The following is a 15,216-nucleotide window of genomic DNA, read 5'->3' as shown; positions in this document are numbered from 1 at the left end:
GTTCCACTGTCTTACCGCCCCCACATACACAAGTGATTCTTGTTATATCCATAAAAATTTCCTATGTCTGAATTAGACCCACTTGCATACACCTATCTTGTATAATGGTTGTCTTTCTCCCTGGGAAAGTCATAATGCCTTACTCCAGTAGACCATCTAACTTCACAGAATTTTCAAAGGCTTAATAAATCTGAAGTAATTTACTTCAGTATGCTTCAGTATGGGGTTAGCAAACTATTATCCTATTTGTAGATAAGGAAATGTAGATACTTCAGGTGCAATTTTACATATTTTTTTTTCAGCAGTAAGGCCAGCCTACGGCATCCCTGATGGTTACAGCATGCTGCCCCATCACTTGCAACAGTACAAACATTTGTCGACTGAAATCTAAGGTAGACCACCAGAATGATCTTGGTTTGATGCTCATTCAAATCACTACTTATAATCTGGATTGCTTCAGTCTCCTGCTCCCTGTGATTACCTGAATCAGAACAAATAAGATGTTGTTCCACGGTGATGGAATTTGGAAACAAGTGGCCAGAAAAAGCAACTCCAACTCACACAAATCCCTGAGAAAAAGTGATGTGATGTTATACCCACAGAGATTAACTGTCCATGTCAGAAACCACATCTTTTTCCCACTTGGACTTGAGGTTAGGAATCCACACAAAGCTGTTACAACCTCCAGGCTGAATAAAATTTTTTATATATAGCAAATTACTGGAGTGGCAAGTTACCTGATCAAAAACTTTGTCATAAACCTATTTCCAATCAGGAGACTTCATTCATAAAGACAGAGTGCAAAATGATTGTATGTATCTGTGACCCTTCCTTGGCAGTATCTTTCTAACAACTTCATTAAAACACAATGCCTATACTAACATGAAACAGGAATTATTACAGTAGTTTCTGTCTGGATACATTCTCAGTAACAGGGTAAGTTTGTATGAGGCCTATGTCATGACAAAAACCCCCACAAAATAAAAAGGGTTCTTGTTTGGTTCCCCTGGCAATATGAGCCAATATTAAATACTCTTGTGATGCTCTCCCTTTCTGGTTGACCCAATCAGTCATCAGTAAGGGGCAAAATATGCTGCCAGTCTGCAAGGGCTTTTCTGTCACTCCGAAAGTGTAAATGGATTCACACTTCCATTTACACCTATTATGAAATGTCAGAGTTTGATTCTCAGGCCACTTTCCATAATAGCACGAAGCAGAATTGAGACAGGCTTTCTCTCCACCTCAGCCACCATCCCAAGACAAACCTTCCAAATCAGTGTCTTGCATAAGATATCAAATTGAATTAGGCAACAGGAGTACCATCTAGTGTAAAATATGACTCCCTGCATCTGCACATGCCTGAAACATATGTTTTCATGCCAGTACAACCATGAAGTGTGAGCTTCCAAAGCAATCCTAACTCTCAGTGCTTCTCTGAGACTTTCCAGGGCAGAACCAGCCTGCACTTCTCTCAAGATCTGACTGACTTCCAGTGTCCAATATTTCAGAGAAATAAGTTGCTCTGAAATGTGAATTAAAGCTAAAATCAAAGGTGTGAAATACCTGGTTAGCCAGAAACAATTTGCTTTCATGCAGTGGAATAGGAATGCCAGAACAGATGACTAACCTGAGACAAGTGGATGTTCCAGTTGGACCCAAATAACCATAGTGCATATTTTTATAGCTTGTGAAAGTCAGCACATCCTTGCAAAAAAACTAGGAACCAAGACTGATAAAAGATTTTGAGTAGATAACACTATTTCATATCCCATGAAAGGAGGTTTGAGCTAGGCTTTGAATAGAGGTTTGGACTAGTTTTAAGAAAAAGGCTGAAGGTCATTATGAGCCTGAACAAAAAATACAGGCAACCTCAGCTCTGATTCATGTGCTATTGTGCATTCTCACTCCAAGGATTTTCTGCATACTATGGCCCAAATTTCCTGTTGGCATAACTTCACTGGTCTGAAAACTTGATGATTCTTCATTATTGTTAACCACCAATTAAATTTCAACAGTCTGTAGTCTATGGGATTCCATAACTAAAGAAAGCAGCTATGAAGTATATCATTTGCATAGATGCAAAGTTAATTGAAGCTGAGGTAATTTAAAGTAGTTAAATTCAGCTAGTGTAAGCAATTATAAGAGTAAAAAAATTGCAAATCAATAGTTATTTTTTCTATTTAAAGTGTGAAATCTGTCCTTCCTGAAGACAAATTAATATCAAGTTGGTGAAATGCTTATAAGCTTAATTTCTTGGAAATGCAAAACAGTCTTTGCTTCCTACTGGATATTGCACAACCCAGTAATACCACAAGTGATCAGACTTTTAGATCTCACTGGAATGGAGAGGGGAAGGAAGAATTAATTTACTCACTGAAAAGATGCATTACACATGTGCCACCATACTAACCTGTGGGGGTCCGAGATGTGAACTCTGGATCAAAATGAAAGGTGTCTTCTGGCCGTCCCACTGCAGGTTTGAAAGGTGGCTTGATCTCTTTCCTGTATAGTTTCTGCAAGAAGAACATATCGCAATCAGCAACAATCTGTGCATGTTCAGCATGTGCAGATGGGCTCCCTGCTTGGCTTAGGGTGTCCTCTCAGCTCTGTGCCATCCTTGCAGGACTGAGCAAAAAGGATGACGTACCTGTAGTTCTGCCTCCTGCTTGACTGGTCAGCTTGAAACCTGTGCGCTGGATGGTCCTTGCACTTTTTAGTGCTGGAATCCAGAATATATACATAAATGTTTCTGGTAAAAATTTAGCCCATAGACTGGAACAATATTCCAGCTGAGGCATCTGGAAATGCACTGGTCTTCAGGCCAGGACTGGACTGTGTAATGGCAACATCAGGACACTGCACTAGGATGAATTCAGCAGTGCAGCAGTGGGAATGAGCACAAAGAACTGCCAGAAAGCTGCAGCTGGGTTAGCATTTATTATTTGTCAGGAACTAGCAAGATGTTTGACACTCTGCCAGACTGAGCCAAGCAACAGGCCTGGCTGCCTGGTGCTCACAACCTAAGCAAGAGACTTATGCTTTTGGCATATCTGGTAAAAGGGAAAGGGCTCACAGCTGAGCATTAGATGAAATTCCTATCAAAACATGTTAGGAAGGAACTGTGGATGGGTGGGGGATCATGTTGAAGGTCTAAATCTGGCTTGAGCAGAGGAGCAAAACCAAGGAAAAACATAAGGAAGAGGGAAACGTATATAACAAGGAGGCATTGGTAGATGTGTGAGTTTGTGCTGGCAAGTGAGGAGGTAAGTGAGGGATCACTTAAGTAACAGTCACCATAAATGCATGCTGATACACTGCCTTTATTACAAGGGATTTAGTTGCCGCTATATTCATGCTTAGAGATCTTTAACGAATTGCTTCACTGTGCTACTTTGCAAGCATTCATATACATGCATGTGCCCACTCTCTAAGAGATGAACAAACTGTGGTGTAGCATGTCTCAATCTGATCCAAAGCCTATAGAGATTAATGGAAATAGTTCTACTGATTTCAGTGGTCTTTGCATCACCTCTGCTTGAAATGTCCACATTGTGCTGATGGTGGCATGGGGAACAGAGATCCAGTTTGACTCCCTGCCTCACGTTTCAGTCCCTAGACTGCATTCCCTTTCTAGCAATGCTTTTGTTCTCAGTTTTCTAAGGGCTGAATTGCCACAGACAGAGGCAATAATTAAAATGTCCGAACATAAACACAACGTTTCATCCAAACTTTCAAGTCATTATAGGAGCCGGAGAGCTCAATTCTGTGACTGTAATAGGTATTTTTGGGTTAGCTCTTAAAACAACTTCAAAATATTTTTCAAAATATTTCATGGAGATTAATAGGTGCTTGTCAAGCTCTTTGCATGCAGGAAGGTTCTTTTTAACTGTGGATTTTGTGGCAAATTAACTTCTGTAATATAGAACATGTGGTCAAACCTAAGATACATACACATTAATATAATTCAAACTTGATTTTGCATAGATAAATAAAGATTCTCCAGGCAGGACATTCTGTAGCATAGTATTAGTATTAGCATAAAGAATATGTTTGTGATTGAATTATGATTCCTTGGAAAAGTGGAATGGTGAGGCTGGAAATGACTCTGCAATAATTAATGGCCATTTCACCATGAAAAGTTCCTGACAGCCTAAAACTACTCCATATCTTCTGAGAGAAAAAGAGATGAATAATTGCTGTGAGCCACAATGGAAAGCCAGTTTTCCAAATAATTAAAAGCCAATGGCAATCTTAAACAGGAAGTGTCACTCATCGACTGAAAAGCGTCAGCCTAGTAATTAACACATACCTTTTTCTGCATAGAATATGCCTGCATTGAACTTGAAAACAGAACTCAGCACCTACTGAAGATTTTTCTGTTGCTAGGATTTCACCTTGAGAAAGCTATTTGCTTCCAGCTTCCCCTTATTTGTCTTAATCCACAACTGCAGTCCTTCTACCGCAGAAAGCAATTTGGTCACATGCACATGCTTCCTCCTTCAGTTAAACGCACCCCTCATCCTGTGAGGTCCAAAATTGGAAGATGTTTTAGAGTCATACATCAGTCTGCAACTGCTCTCTCTTTTGATTATTGTAACCATATTCTCCCATGCCTCTTAATTCCTCAACCCATCTGTAGTTTCTTAAATGCTGTTGGAGCTACATTTGTATTTTGAATCCCTAACCCACATCCTCCATTACTAGGAACGGATTTAAGATTCATCATGAGTCACACGCCACCTAAAGATGTGCGATCACAAATCCGCTTGCTGGGAGGGGATGGAAACAAAGAGGCTGCTTGTGTGAGTGAAAAGCACCTCCTCTGAATGCCAACTGGGTGACTCCCTTTTCCATTTCCTTTTACACTTGTGATAAAAACTATTTCTGGTGGTTTTGACTAGACAACTAGGAATAGCAAAAGGTGAACTGCCTAAAACATTTTTTTCCCCCAAGCTCTTCAATGAGGTAGCTAAATGCAATCTTTGAGGAGAAGGAACAAGCAGAGCAGTGTCATCTGTGGGCTTTCCCATCCCACATTGGCTCCAGTTTTCTGAGTGAGCCACTACAACCAAAGCCAATTCACTGAAGGAGACTAAACCACAAGGCAGCCCAGCACAGCCAAACACGAAGGCTTGCTGCAGGCAGAGTGCTTCTTCCTTTAAAAACCTGCATCCTGTACAATGCAAAACACAATGTGACACAAACTGATCTAAGAAAACTGTGAGAATCACAGACTTGTTTTTTTATACATACAGAGAACAAATCTCTTCAAGGATTTGTGAACCTTCTGGATATTCCAAGAATATTTGTAATTTCAGGTGAAATGTATTAACCTATTATCTCTTACTGGGGTCCCAAAATTATTTGGGGCTGATGCACTCTTGATCTCTTTCAACAGAAACCAACCAGAGTGGCAAATGACATAGCAAGTTAAGCTTCAAATATCCTTGACCACCTCTTTTAGGCTGTCATATAACTTCTGGTAAAGTTTAAAGACTTATCTACATCCCCAGTCATGGTAATCCTGGCTCTGGACACAGAAGTCAGTGGGAGTTCCACCACTTGTTTTCATGGGAACAGGGTCCTAGTTGTCCCAGTTTAAATCTCATTTTTCAAAACATAATTATTATTTGGGGACATCTTATGAGACATTCAAAAGAGAATGGCTATGTTAGTGCTAATGGAAGCATTTGAATTTCAGGTTGGATGCTTGAGATCACTATATATGTGTTATTTTGCATGGGTATAAGAAGCCAAAGATTTTTTTGTTTCCTTCCATATTGCTTCCACATCCATAAAGGGGAAATGTATTATTTAGCTCTTAATGTTTTACTGAGAATGTAATTTCTCTTTCCCATTAAAGAATAAACCCCCCACATCCCACCTTCATCTTTTTAAACTGCCCACAGCATTGAATTATCACAGAAAAATGTGACTGACAGGTATCAGGAATCACTGTGCACCATGCACAGCTTTTGGATCCAGAGGCTGTGCAGGCATAGTGCATCATCCACAGAATGAGGGGGTTGAACTCCCAAGTGTGAAAGTACTGACACAGATATTCACACCTGGATACACATCCATGCTTCTGTCTACTTATCAAATCCTTCTGAGACTTTGACAGACAGTACCTTCAGATTAATAAGTACCTATGACTTAACCAAACACAGTTCTATAGCAGTTAGAGAACCTAGGAGTTTCAATAGACTTCCTTTCTGATTTGGGACAAAAACATATTTTATTTTTTTTTTTTTTAATAATTAGTTTTCCCTTAGGTCCCAATGACCTTTTCTTAATGTATGTTTTCAGACACCTGGTTTGAGCTTCATCTGAACACCTCCTCAGCTGAGACTCAAATAATACACCAGGGAGACTATTAACAAAATGCTGTGACATGCATCTGTCTCTTGTTTTTTTATAAGCAGTTAATTTTTCATCACCTTTAAAAAAACCCTGAGATGTAAATGCCCTGTACGTGTGCCTGGCAAATCTCAAGAAACAGAAAATAGTTTAATTTAATTAAAAATTATTTAGTAGCTTCCTCAGCTCAGTTTCTTTGATGAAAAATTGAATTATTGCTTAGACACCTTCTAGAAATAGAAAGATGCTACCCTCCACAGTGTTGCACTTGTAGTGTGAGAATAAACTCCCTTGATACATATACTTGTCATGGAAAATCCAATAAGCAGATGTAAGGATGAACTACCTCCTAAAATGCTTGTCCTCTCCTAGATTAATGGCTTAATGTTATTGCCTGAAAATTATAAAAAAGCTAGCAGAATTCAGACCTTGGGATCAATTTTTGCTGTTGCCAAAATCTGCAATTAAATAATTCACATTTTCAGTTTGGTTTGATCTCTGATTAATATTGAAGGAAACAAAAGGAAATCCACTTTCTTCCCACTCCTTCCCTCAGCTGTGTTTGACAGTTCATTTTCTAGCATGTCATGAGTGCTAGTTCCAATTTGGCCTCACCTAAACAAAACCCACTGCTTATAGCCTGCTTCTCTGACTGCAGTCTGCAAAAAAGGGATTTCAGTTTTTATTTTTAATGAAAAGCTAGAAATTCTTTATGTGTGACCTGGAAAGAAGAAACAGCAATAAAAAAATCAGGAACCAGACTGTGCTTTGTCAGAGCCAATGGCTGAAATTATCTGAGGTCAACTCTGTTTGGCTCTGCTTGTCTTAGGGAGAAAAGAGGGTGTAAGGGTAGTAAGCAGATAAAACTCAGAAGAAGCTCAACATCTCATCTCCTTTCTGTGAATCCCATCCTTGATCATGGAAGATAGTCCATTCATTTAACAAAAGACCTACTGAAGTTGTGTCACAGTGCCTACTAAATGCCTTAGAGCAGTAAGACTGGTATTTGCAGAAACCTTCATAATTTTTTTACCCTGGGAAGTGGGTTTGGGGCTTTGTTACTGGGAGACAAACCTGTAAAGATGATACTCATACAGAGATAAGCTCATGCCACAGTTTAAGTTTGGGCATAAAAAGTTCTGTGTCAGATTGCCCACAGTTCATTTAGTACTAATTATACACCAAAAGTTAAACTTAGGGTGGTTCGAGATTTGTACTCAAGAACGGCACCCTGGAACATGGGGATGCTGTAAAGCAGCTGTGGAAAAGGACAGGAGGAGGACAGTCATTCTTAGTCACACTCATGTTTTCCGGAATTTCACCTACTGCAGTGGCCATCTTCTATCAGCATGACTGTGCTTGGCGTGAGCATCTCCAGCATCATAACAGGGCTTTTTTCACACTGCGGATGTTGTTTCCACTGTGTTGTTCACTGCCTTCATCTGAACCAGACACTGTCTGGTTCAGTCTGTTTGAAGGCAGTGAAAGATGGAAAACAAGTAGGAAATGCCTACTCCAACAGGTAAACACTTCAGTAATAGAGACAATAAAGAAGCTTCAGTCCAACCCCACGGGAGCAGCTCTGACTGTACTCTGTTGAGAAGATCTGATTTATACATTCTTGTCTGCGCTTCTAGTGCCTTCATCACCGTGGTATCTAGACTTGACCCACAACTTGGAAGGAAGCAGATTATATTCATTTCTGCTTTGAATCTCTTTTAAACAGAGATGAAGCAACTTGGCTGTTTGTTCTTGATTATCACATCACTCTTGTAGAAAAAATCATGCTTTAAAAAGCCCTGTTTTGCACTGGTTTCTAAAAGACACTAACCCATTCTGACTCTGTGATAAGGGGGCTCTTGATGGAGGATCATTTTGCTATAGGTGCTGAAAGTTTCTATGGTGTCAGTTGCAGCAGTCCTGTCTATCATAGCTGTCAAGGTACTTCAGAAGCTCTCCAAGTGAGCTTGCCCCTTGCTCTCTGAAGTCTTTGTATTACCAAGGTATAAAATAAATCAACGTTCATGTTCTGCCTCTACAATATTGCTGGCTGACTGCCTGCAAATCAATGTGAGAGATTCTGTATATGTGATGGAAGAACAAAATGAGGGCATCAGGGACTCTTTCTCCTGTATCAGTACAGAGACCAGCACTAAAGATCTTTGCCTGATTAATTTCTATTTTCTGACCCTGCTCTATTTCTGTCCATGGTGAACATGTTAACAGTTGATTGGATGATCATTGTAAGGCAAAGTCCTGGCTTCAGCTCAGGGCCAGGCTGGCTCACACCTGCTCTGAAATGCACATAATACTGGTGCTGTAACTGGATAACCCTCCCAAGATCTCCATGAGTGACAGTAAAATTAGGATTAAATGACAAAATATATTACAAAGATGATAGCTGATCTGTGTAGTAATGATCCATCTGTCTCCCAGAAAGTGCAATAAGCACTAATTATATTGGATTAAAGTGTCTTTCCAGCTACATTTTACAGCAAAGTTAGAGAGCTAGATAAGACATCAAAGGGCAATTAAATCCACCTTCTTCTTTAGCTCCGAGTCATGTTCAAGCACACCTAGCCTCTTCATGGTAGATATTTCCCTAACCTGTTCATAAGAACTTTTTCAAATTATAGAGAACTTTACAATTTCTTTAGGACAGGCATGCAATTGTCACCTAAAGAACTGAGCTTGAAACAATCACCAATCATCATGAGAGAAGATGGTTTCACATCACATCACATGAGAGAAGAGTCTCACAGTCCAGAACTGACTTTGCTGAAAACCCTTCCAAGATGCAGACCTTCATTCTCTGTGATGAGTTTCTGAGCTGCCCCATTAGGAAACACAGAAGGAGTAACCCTCTCACTACTCCAGTGCTCCTTATGTTAAGGTGTATGTATCTAACCTTTTTTTTTTATTGCAAAGCTGAGGACTTTGGAGATATCAGGGGAATACAGAAAATTCTAATAATAACAATAGCAACAACAATAATAAAGAACCCAATGCTTCAGGATTCTCTATTTTTTCTTTTATTTTAATAATAGAATTATAGAATAATAGAATCATAGAATAGCTCGGGTTGGGACCTTTAAGATCATCTAATTCCAAGCCCCCTGTATGGGCAGGGACACCTTCCACTAGACCATGTTTTCATAAATGCCAAGTCATTATACAGAATCTCATGATTAGTAAGAAGCAGAAGAGGAAAGAAAATATAGACTCCAGAACATATGGAATAAAGTCAGCTGGGCCATACAGGAATATCTGAAACTCCACTTTCATTGATCATCTCTTCACATGTTTATGAGTCATGCCAACTCTTTAAATGCAATTCAAATTAGATTAATGAGTTTTTCCAAAATAAATTACTCTGTGGGCCTTTCAAAGGCCACCTGAGCACCACAAAATGTGCTTTCACACAGGAATTAGCTTTACTGTAAACCCCTGGGCAGCACTTTGAGAATGCCTCTGTCACACACATTCATGCTGTTTTACCAGAAATTATAGTGAGAACAGCATCAATGTGGCCCGTTACACTAATATTAAGGAGTGAATGTAGATCAAATATTAAAGAGACAAAACCAATACCATAACACAAACCAGATAAAATTAAACTAGAAAATTCTAGAGGATGTGGCAAATAGGAGCTCTGATGCACTGGCAGACATCCAGATAAAGAACAAACAGTGTTTGCCTGCAGGTTTGTCTAAAATGAAGTCAATTTGAAAAAATATGATGCTGAAAATGTGAGCAGGTTTAACATGTTGCAAATCTAAACAGAATACGTAGCTAATCTCTACCACCAGCCTTATGAACTGTAGCTGATAGCAATAAAATAAATCCTTGTTTACCATTCTGTGAGTCATGTCTGACATGTCTTATTTGAACCCTGTTACATTTGATCAAATGTTTGCTGTTCCATTTTGAGTGCTGAGGTTAAATTAATGACTCACCTCAATAAAACATCAACCACTTGAAAGAGGAGTTGTTGCTTCCTGTTCTGGCTGGTTAACTTGTATACTCAGTGATATAAAATCACTCTTCTGAAAACCCATCCATCTTGTCCTTTTCTGTAGCCCCCATGGCAATATAGTGAAAGGGCCAGATCTTGTCCTATGGTCACTTAGGCCAAAAGTGACAAGAGGGGGTTAACAAAGCTCTCCTGTTGGAAGATATATGATTCTCCCAGCATAAAGACAACAAGCTGTTGTACAGCCTGCTGTACCAGCTCTGTAGATACCCAGGCAGTCCCAGTAGCACTACACTGTATTTGGGAAAAGGGTGCATCTGGAGGTCTGAGAGTTCTTTGGAGCTACTGCTGACAAACATATCAGAGCAGATCTGGGACTGCTCTGAATAATTCCAAGAAAAAGATTCCTGGATATCCCTGATATAGGAAAGAACAAAACCAACTTTTAGTTCAGCTTGCCTGACCCAGTGAGATAGGACAAGTATTTCAATATGGAACATAAAAGTAGCAAGATGGAAGGAACCAGACCACTTCCCACTGGAGTATCTCTTTCAAGCCCAGACCTTTGGCTCTATTTGCTTTTGCAATTGAAATACAGAAATTCTTTCAATTCAAGCTGCTCTTTTTCACTCCAGTACAGCTCCCTCAATCAATGCATCATGTTTATTAGAGCTGAATGTGGAAATTATCCTACAGAACACTGCAAATAGCCTCAGGTACTACCATGGTAAGCCAGACTATCAGACAAAACAAAGACAAGCAGTTAGAAAAAAACTGGCCATGCTGAAAGCAGCTTTCTCGTTATTTTATTTGTGGCTATGTGAACAAATGCATCTGTAGAATCACAGAATCACTTAGCTTGGAAAAGACCTTTAAGATCATCAAGTCCAACCATAAATCTAACACCACCAAATACGTAGGCAAGAGACACAGGCACCCACTTCAGAGGCTCTAGCTCCTGGATTCTCTGTGTAAGAGTTTACTTCATCTTTTTTTCTAAGCATGGCAGTTTGTCTTAAAAAATTTCGCTAAGAAAAATAAATAAATCAACAAATAAAATGCTGCTTCACTTACGTTCCAGTCTATAGTAACAAAGAAAGGGTGCCGTTTAATTTCTTCCACTCCATCAAATCCAGCACCTGAGAAGAGAATGAAAGAGTCAAAATGAAGACAGCTTAGGAGAGTGCTGCATGACCTCTCTTCTTCAACTTCTTCCCCATGCCCTCTTTTCTTCTGACAAAGTCAGAATCACCATCTAAACATCTCTTCTAGTCAAGAAACCCTGAGCAGTGCAACTGCTGTAACAGTATAAACTACCATAAATATAGACAAGGCCACTTCATTAATGAAATCTGATGGCTGAGAGTTTTCAGCATTTCTCTATTCGAGGTTGGTGCCAAGGCTGAAAAGCTTCTCTCTTAAGGCTTCAGACGAGATGTGGGATTTCATCTGCAGCAGAGTGCACACAGTAGCAAGGCCAGGAGAGGCCCTAAGATATCCTGATGCTATGGCCAGCCTACTGCTTCTCCCTGACACCAGCGGCAGCTCTTCCACTCACGCTGACTTTCAAATCCTGTCTAATTACCCATTCTCCACAGGCAGGGAAAGCTGCACTACAAATAAGCTCAGTCTCAAAATACCAAAAGGCTCAAAAGGATTTGAGGTAATCCAGGGTTTTACATTCCCCCTTTTCAAATACGGTCTTCAAATTTGCATAAGTACCAAAACTGTTACTCTCAGTGGTATGTTTCCTTCAGTGTTGAATTTCTGTTATGTTACTCTATAGGAAATCTAGGGAAACTCTTCTGAGATCTGGAAATGAATAAAATTCTTTTATTACTTTCGCCTTATGTCCTTTCTGAAGGTAGCCTTTTTTATTCCTTTAGTTGAATTTTTATTTGCTTCAGTGCTATTGCAAAGCCCAATAGGTGCTCAGTAATAATTAGACAACTGTCAGATATGATTTAGCATGCCATTTTTGGAGTTGATTTGACTTTTTTAATAGCACCTTTCATTTTTCAGTAAAATAAATAACACCTGGAAGCAAAGGCTTTGCACTGCATTTTCGGAATCAGCTCCTGAAAGGTACCAAGCACTTCTTTACAAGGACATTGAGAATCCTTGATTCCCAAAAGAACTTGGGATTCATAAGCACCTTGCAAAAGGCACTCTACCTCAGAGGACTCAGCTTTTTACATACAGTATTTGTACTTTCTGAAGATCAACATTACAAGCAGCTTTAGAGGGGTCTTGTCAATTCAAGCTTTTGTAAAATGTGACATCTGCTCTCCTTGTGTACAAGACTGTTTGCTGTTTGCCAAAATGTGCTGATCAGGAACGGCTTTCTGCAGCCTGCTTAACATTCACTGATGAATGGGTACGAAATGCAAACACTTTGTGAACATAACATGCAGGATTGTCTGTCATGCCTGCTGGACAATAACTCAAGAGGAACGTTCTGCTGATTACTTCCCCATCCTGGTAAACTTAAAGTATTGACAAATGTATGTGACGCACATGAAGATAAACAATCCTAGCACCCCACAAGAAATTAAGTGCTCCGAAGTGACCATCTTCCCTCAGGAGAGAGGTTTTTGGGTTGTGATGTTTTCAGTGAAACAACATGAAATCAAATCTTAGATAAAGAAAAGAGGACACAAGTGAGAGCGTCATTATGTGGTTGCTGTGTAAGTCTGTTGTACACCTATAACTTGAGTATGGAATGTAGCTGAAACCCTCACCTATAAAAGGGCTTATTTATTAAAGGTAGAAAAAAAATCAAAGACTAGGCAAAAGATGTGTGACATAGACATCCTTGGAAAAGATGATGTGGATGCAAAATACTTATACGGATTCAGGGAGCGACCTGAAAAGTACACTGAATTTAAAACTGTTGAAGATTACTTAATCAACTACTTAATCAAAAAACCACAAGAGGCTCAGGTAACCCCTTGCTTGAGCTTCAAGCAGATGTAGACTTGTAGAGAATTTGTGTGAAGTATGACATATGTTTACCCCATTTTTATTCTTCCCTTGACAGTTGCCTGAGTACTGTACAAGAAAATACTAACACTTAGATAGTAATAAGACTTGTTCTGTCTTCCTTAGCATGTTTTTTCAATGCACAGTCTAAAGTCTATACTAGATACACTTGGCAGATTTATTCTCATTTTAGCAATGCCAACAGTAACAGGAAACCAACACAGTTACTTTGAAGAGAATTACACAAAGCAACTGCTTGAAAGAGTCCAGCACAGAGTCACAAATATGATTAAGGAAGTGGAACATCTTGCTTATGAGGCAAGGCTGAGGGAGCTGGGTCTCTTTAGCTTGGAGGAGACTGAGGGGTGACCCTCAGTTTAACGTTTATAAATACGTAAGGGGCAAGTGTCAGGAGGATGGAGACAGGCTCTTCTCAGTGATGTCCAATGATAGGACCAGGGGCAATAGGTGCAACCTGGAGCACAGAAGGTTCCACAAAAACATGAGGAAATCCTTTTTCACTGTGAGGGTGACAGAGCACTGAACAGACTGCCCAGGGAGGTTGTGGAGTCTCCTCTGGAGACATTAAAAATCCACCTGGACACATTCCTGTGTGACCTACTTTAGGGGATCCTGCTCTGGCAGGGGGGTTGGACTAGATGATCTCTAGAGGTCCCTTCCAACCCTTAATATTTGGAGATTCTGTGAACTCTTCAGAGAATAAGTATCTGTGAAAAATGCCTTGTGTTCAGTGGTAGTGCCTGGAAACTTCCTAATGTGTAGAAGTTGCTCTTTACTACAAAAGGATGAAACTCAAGTGTCAAATTGATTTTGAAGGACAGGGATAAATGCTACAAACATTGTAAGCTACGGGTAGCATTCCGTAGACTGAGTGTGCCTGTTGCATTAAATCTTCTGTCTGTTTCCCTTTTCTTTCTGTTGTAGGCTTATGGATACATCACTGTGTGGTGGGAATGACCTGCCTTTTTCAGATCATCCATTTGAAAGTCAGACTTTTTGCTACTGTTGTTTTTTCCACAATACCACAGAAACCAGGGCCAAGGAAAGATTCCACCTGTAACTACTTCTATCAGTGGAGGACTGCAGTGTGCAGTAAGGAATGCAGCATGCAGCTGACAGGCATTTGTTTGATAAAACAGCATTTCCCACTTGGGGTTACCTCAGACTAGCAAAGAGAATACCATCTCTGCTTACTTTAATGTATTTAAGAGATTTAGGACAGTAATAATCTGACTTTGCAATGAGTAAAGAACTTCCAATTCCCAGCAGCTGATTTTACACCATGGAGAAGGTTCAGCACTTCCTGCAGTTTTTATTCCCTGATCTTCCCTGCCATGAGACCTGCTGGTGCAGCCCATGGCAACCTCTCAGGTCATCATGGGCTGTGGCTACAGGCCGGGTGTGTGGCCTCGTCCTCTTCTCAACCAGAGACAGCCTTGGGACCCTGGAGGGACAACCTTGAGCCTGCTGCAGAAGTCCACGGAAGAGGTTAGACACCAATGCTTATGGTGTGGTCTCTGGATTTGCTCAGCACATTTCAGCCATTCATCTATATCTGCAAACTTCGTAGTGGTACTGGGAAGAGATGTGATTTCACAGCACAAAGAGAAGCACAGGAGTAACTGGAAAGTTGTGTTTCATGGGCAGACCTTTCTTGGCATTCAGATTCATCAGACTGCTGAAGTGCAGCACACTATGGAACACTGTATGACTGTAAACGTCTCACCTTTCTTTAAGTTTCTGGTTGTTTTTTTAACTTCACTTTAGCTTCAATTTAGTAATCAAACTGAGCTATAAAGAATAATCAGAACAATCAAACCTACTGCCTATAAATATCTCTACATGCCATCCAGTCCCATGAGGGTTCAAGATGATAACTA

At 40.0% G+C, this 15,216-nt stretch overlaps 1 protein-coding gene across 2 annotated transcripts in view; it reads right to left on the bottom strand.

Moving 5' to 3' along the window:
• The window catches only part of RPS6KA2 (ribosomal protein S6 kinase, 90kDa, polypeptide 2), a 162,987-nt gene that overhangs the window by 27,484 nt on the left and 120,287 nt on the right, over window positions 1-15,216 (bottom strand). For both annotated transcript variants that reach the window (XM_009995651.1, XM_009995652.1), the window contains exons 11-12: window positions 11,408-11,472; window positions 2,411-2,513 (exon numbers count right to left, since the gene is read on the bottom strand). In XM_009995651.1, coding sequence (XP_009993953.1) covers window positions 2,411-2,513; window positions 11,408-11,472 — 168 coding nt within the window. The remainder of the gene's footprint in view (window positions 1-2,410; window positions 2,514-11,407; window positions 11,473-15,216) is intronic.

The sequence above is a fragment of the Chaetura pelagica genome, unplaced genomic scaffold (genome assembly GCF_000747805.2).
Source record: "Chaetura pelagica isolate M959 unplaced genomic scaffold, ChaPel_1.0 scaffold954, whole genome shotgun sequence".
Taxonomy (NCBI): domain Eukaryota; kingdom Metazoa; phylum Chordata; class Aves; order Apodiformes; family Apodidae; genus Chaetura; species Chaetura pelagica.
Note: the sequence above shows the minus strand (reverse complement) of the source record. Positions and strands in the feature narration are given on the sequence as shown.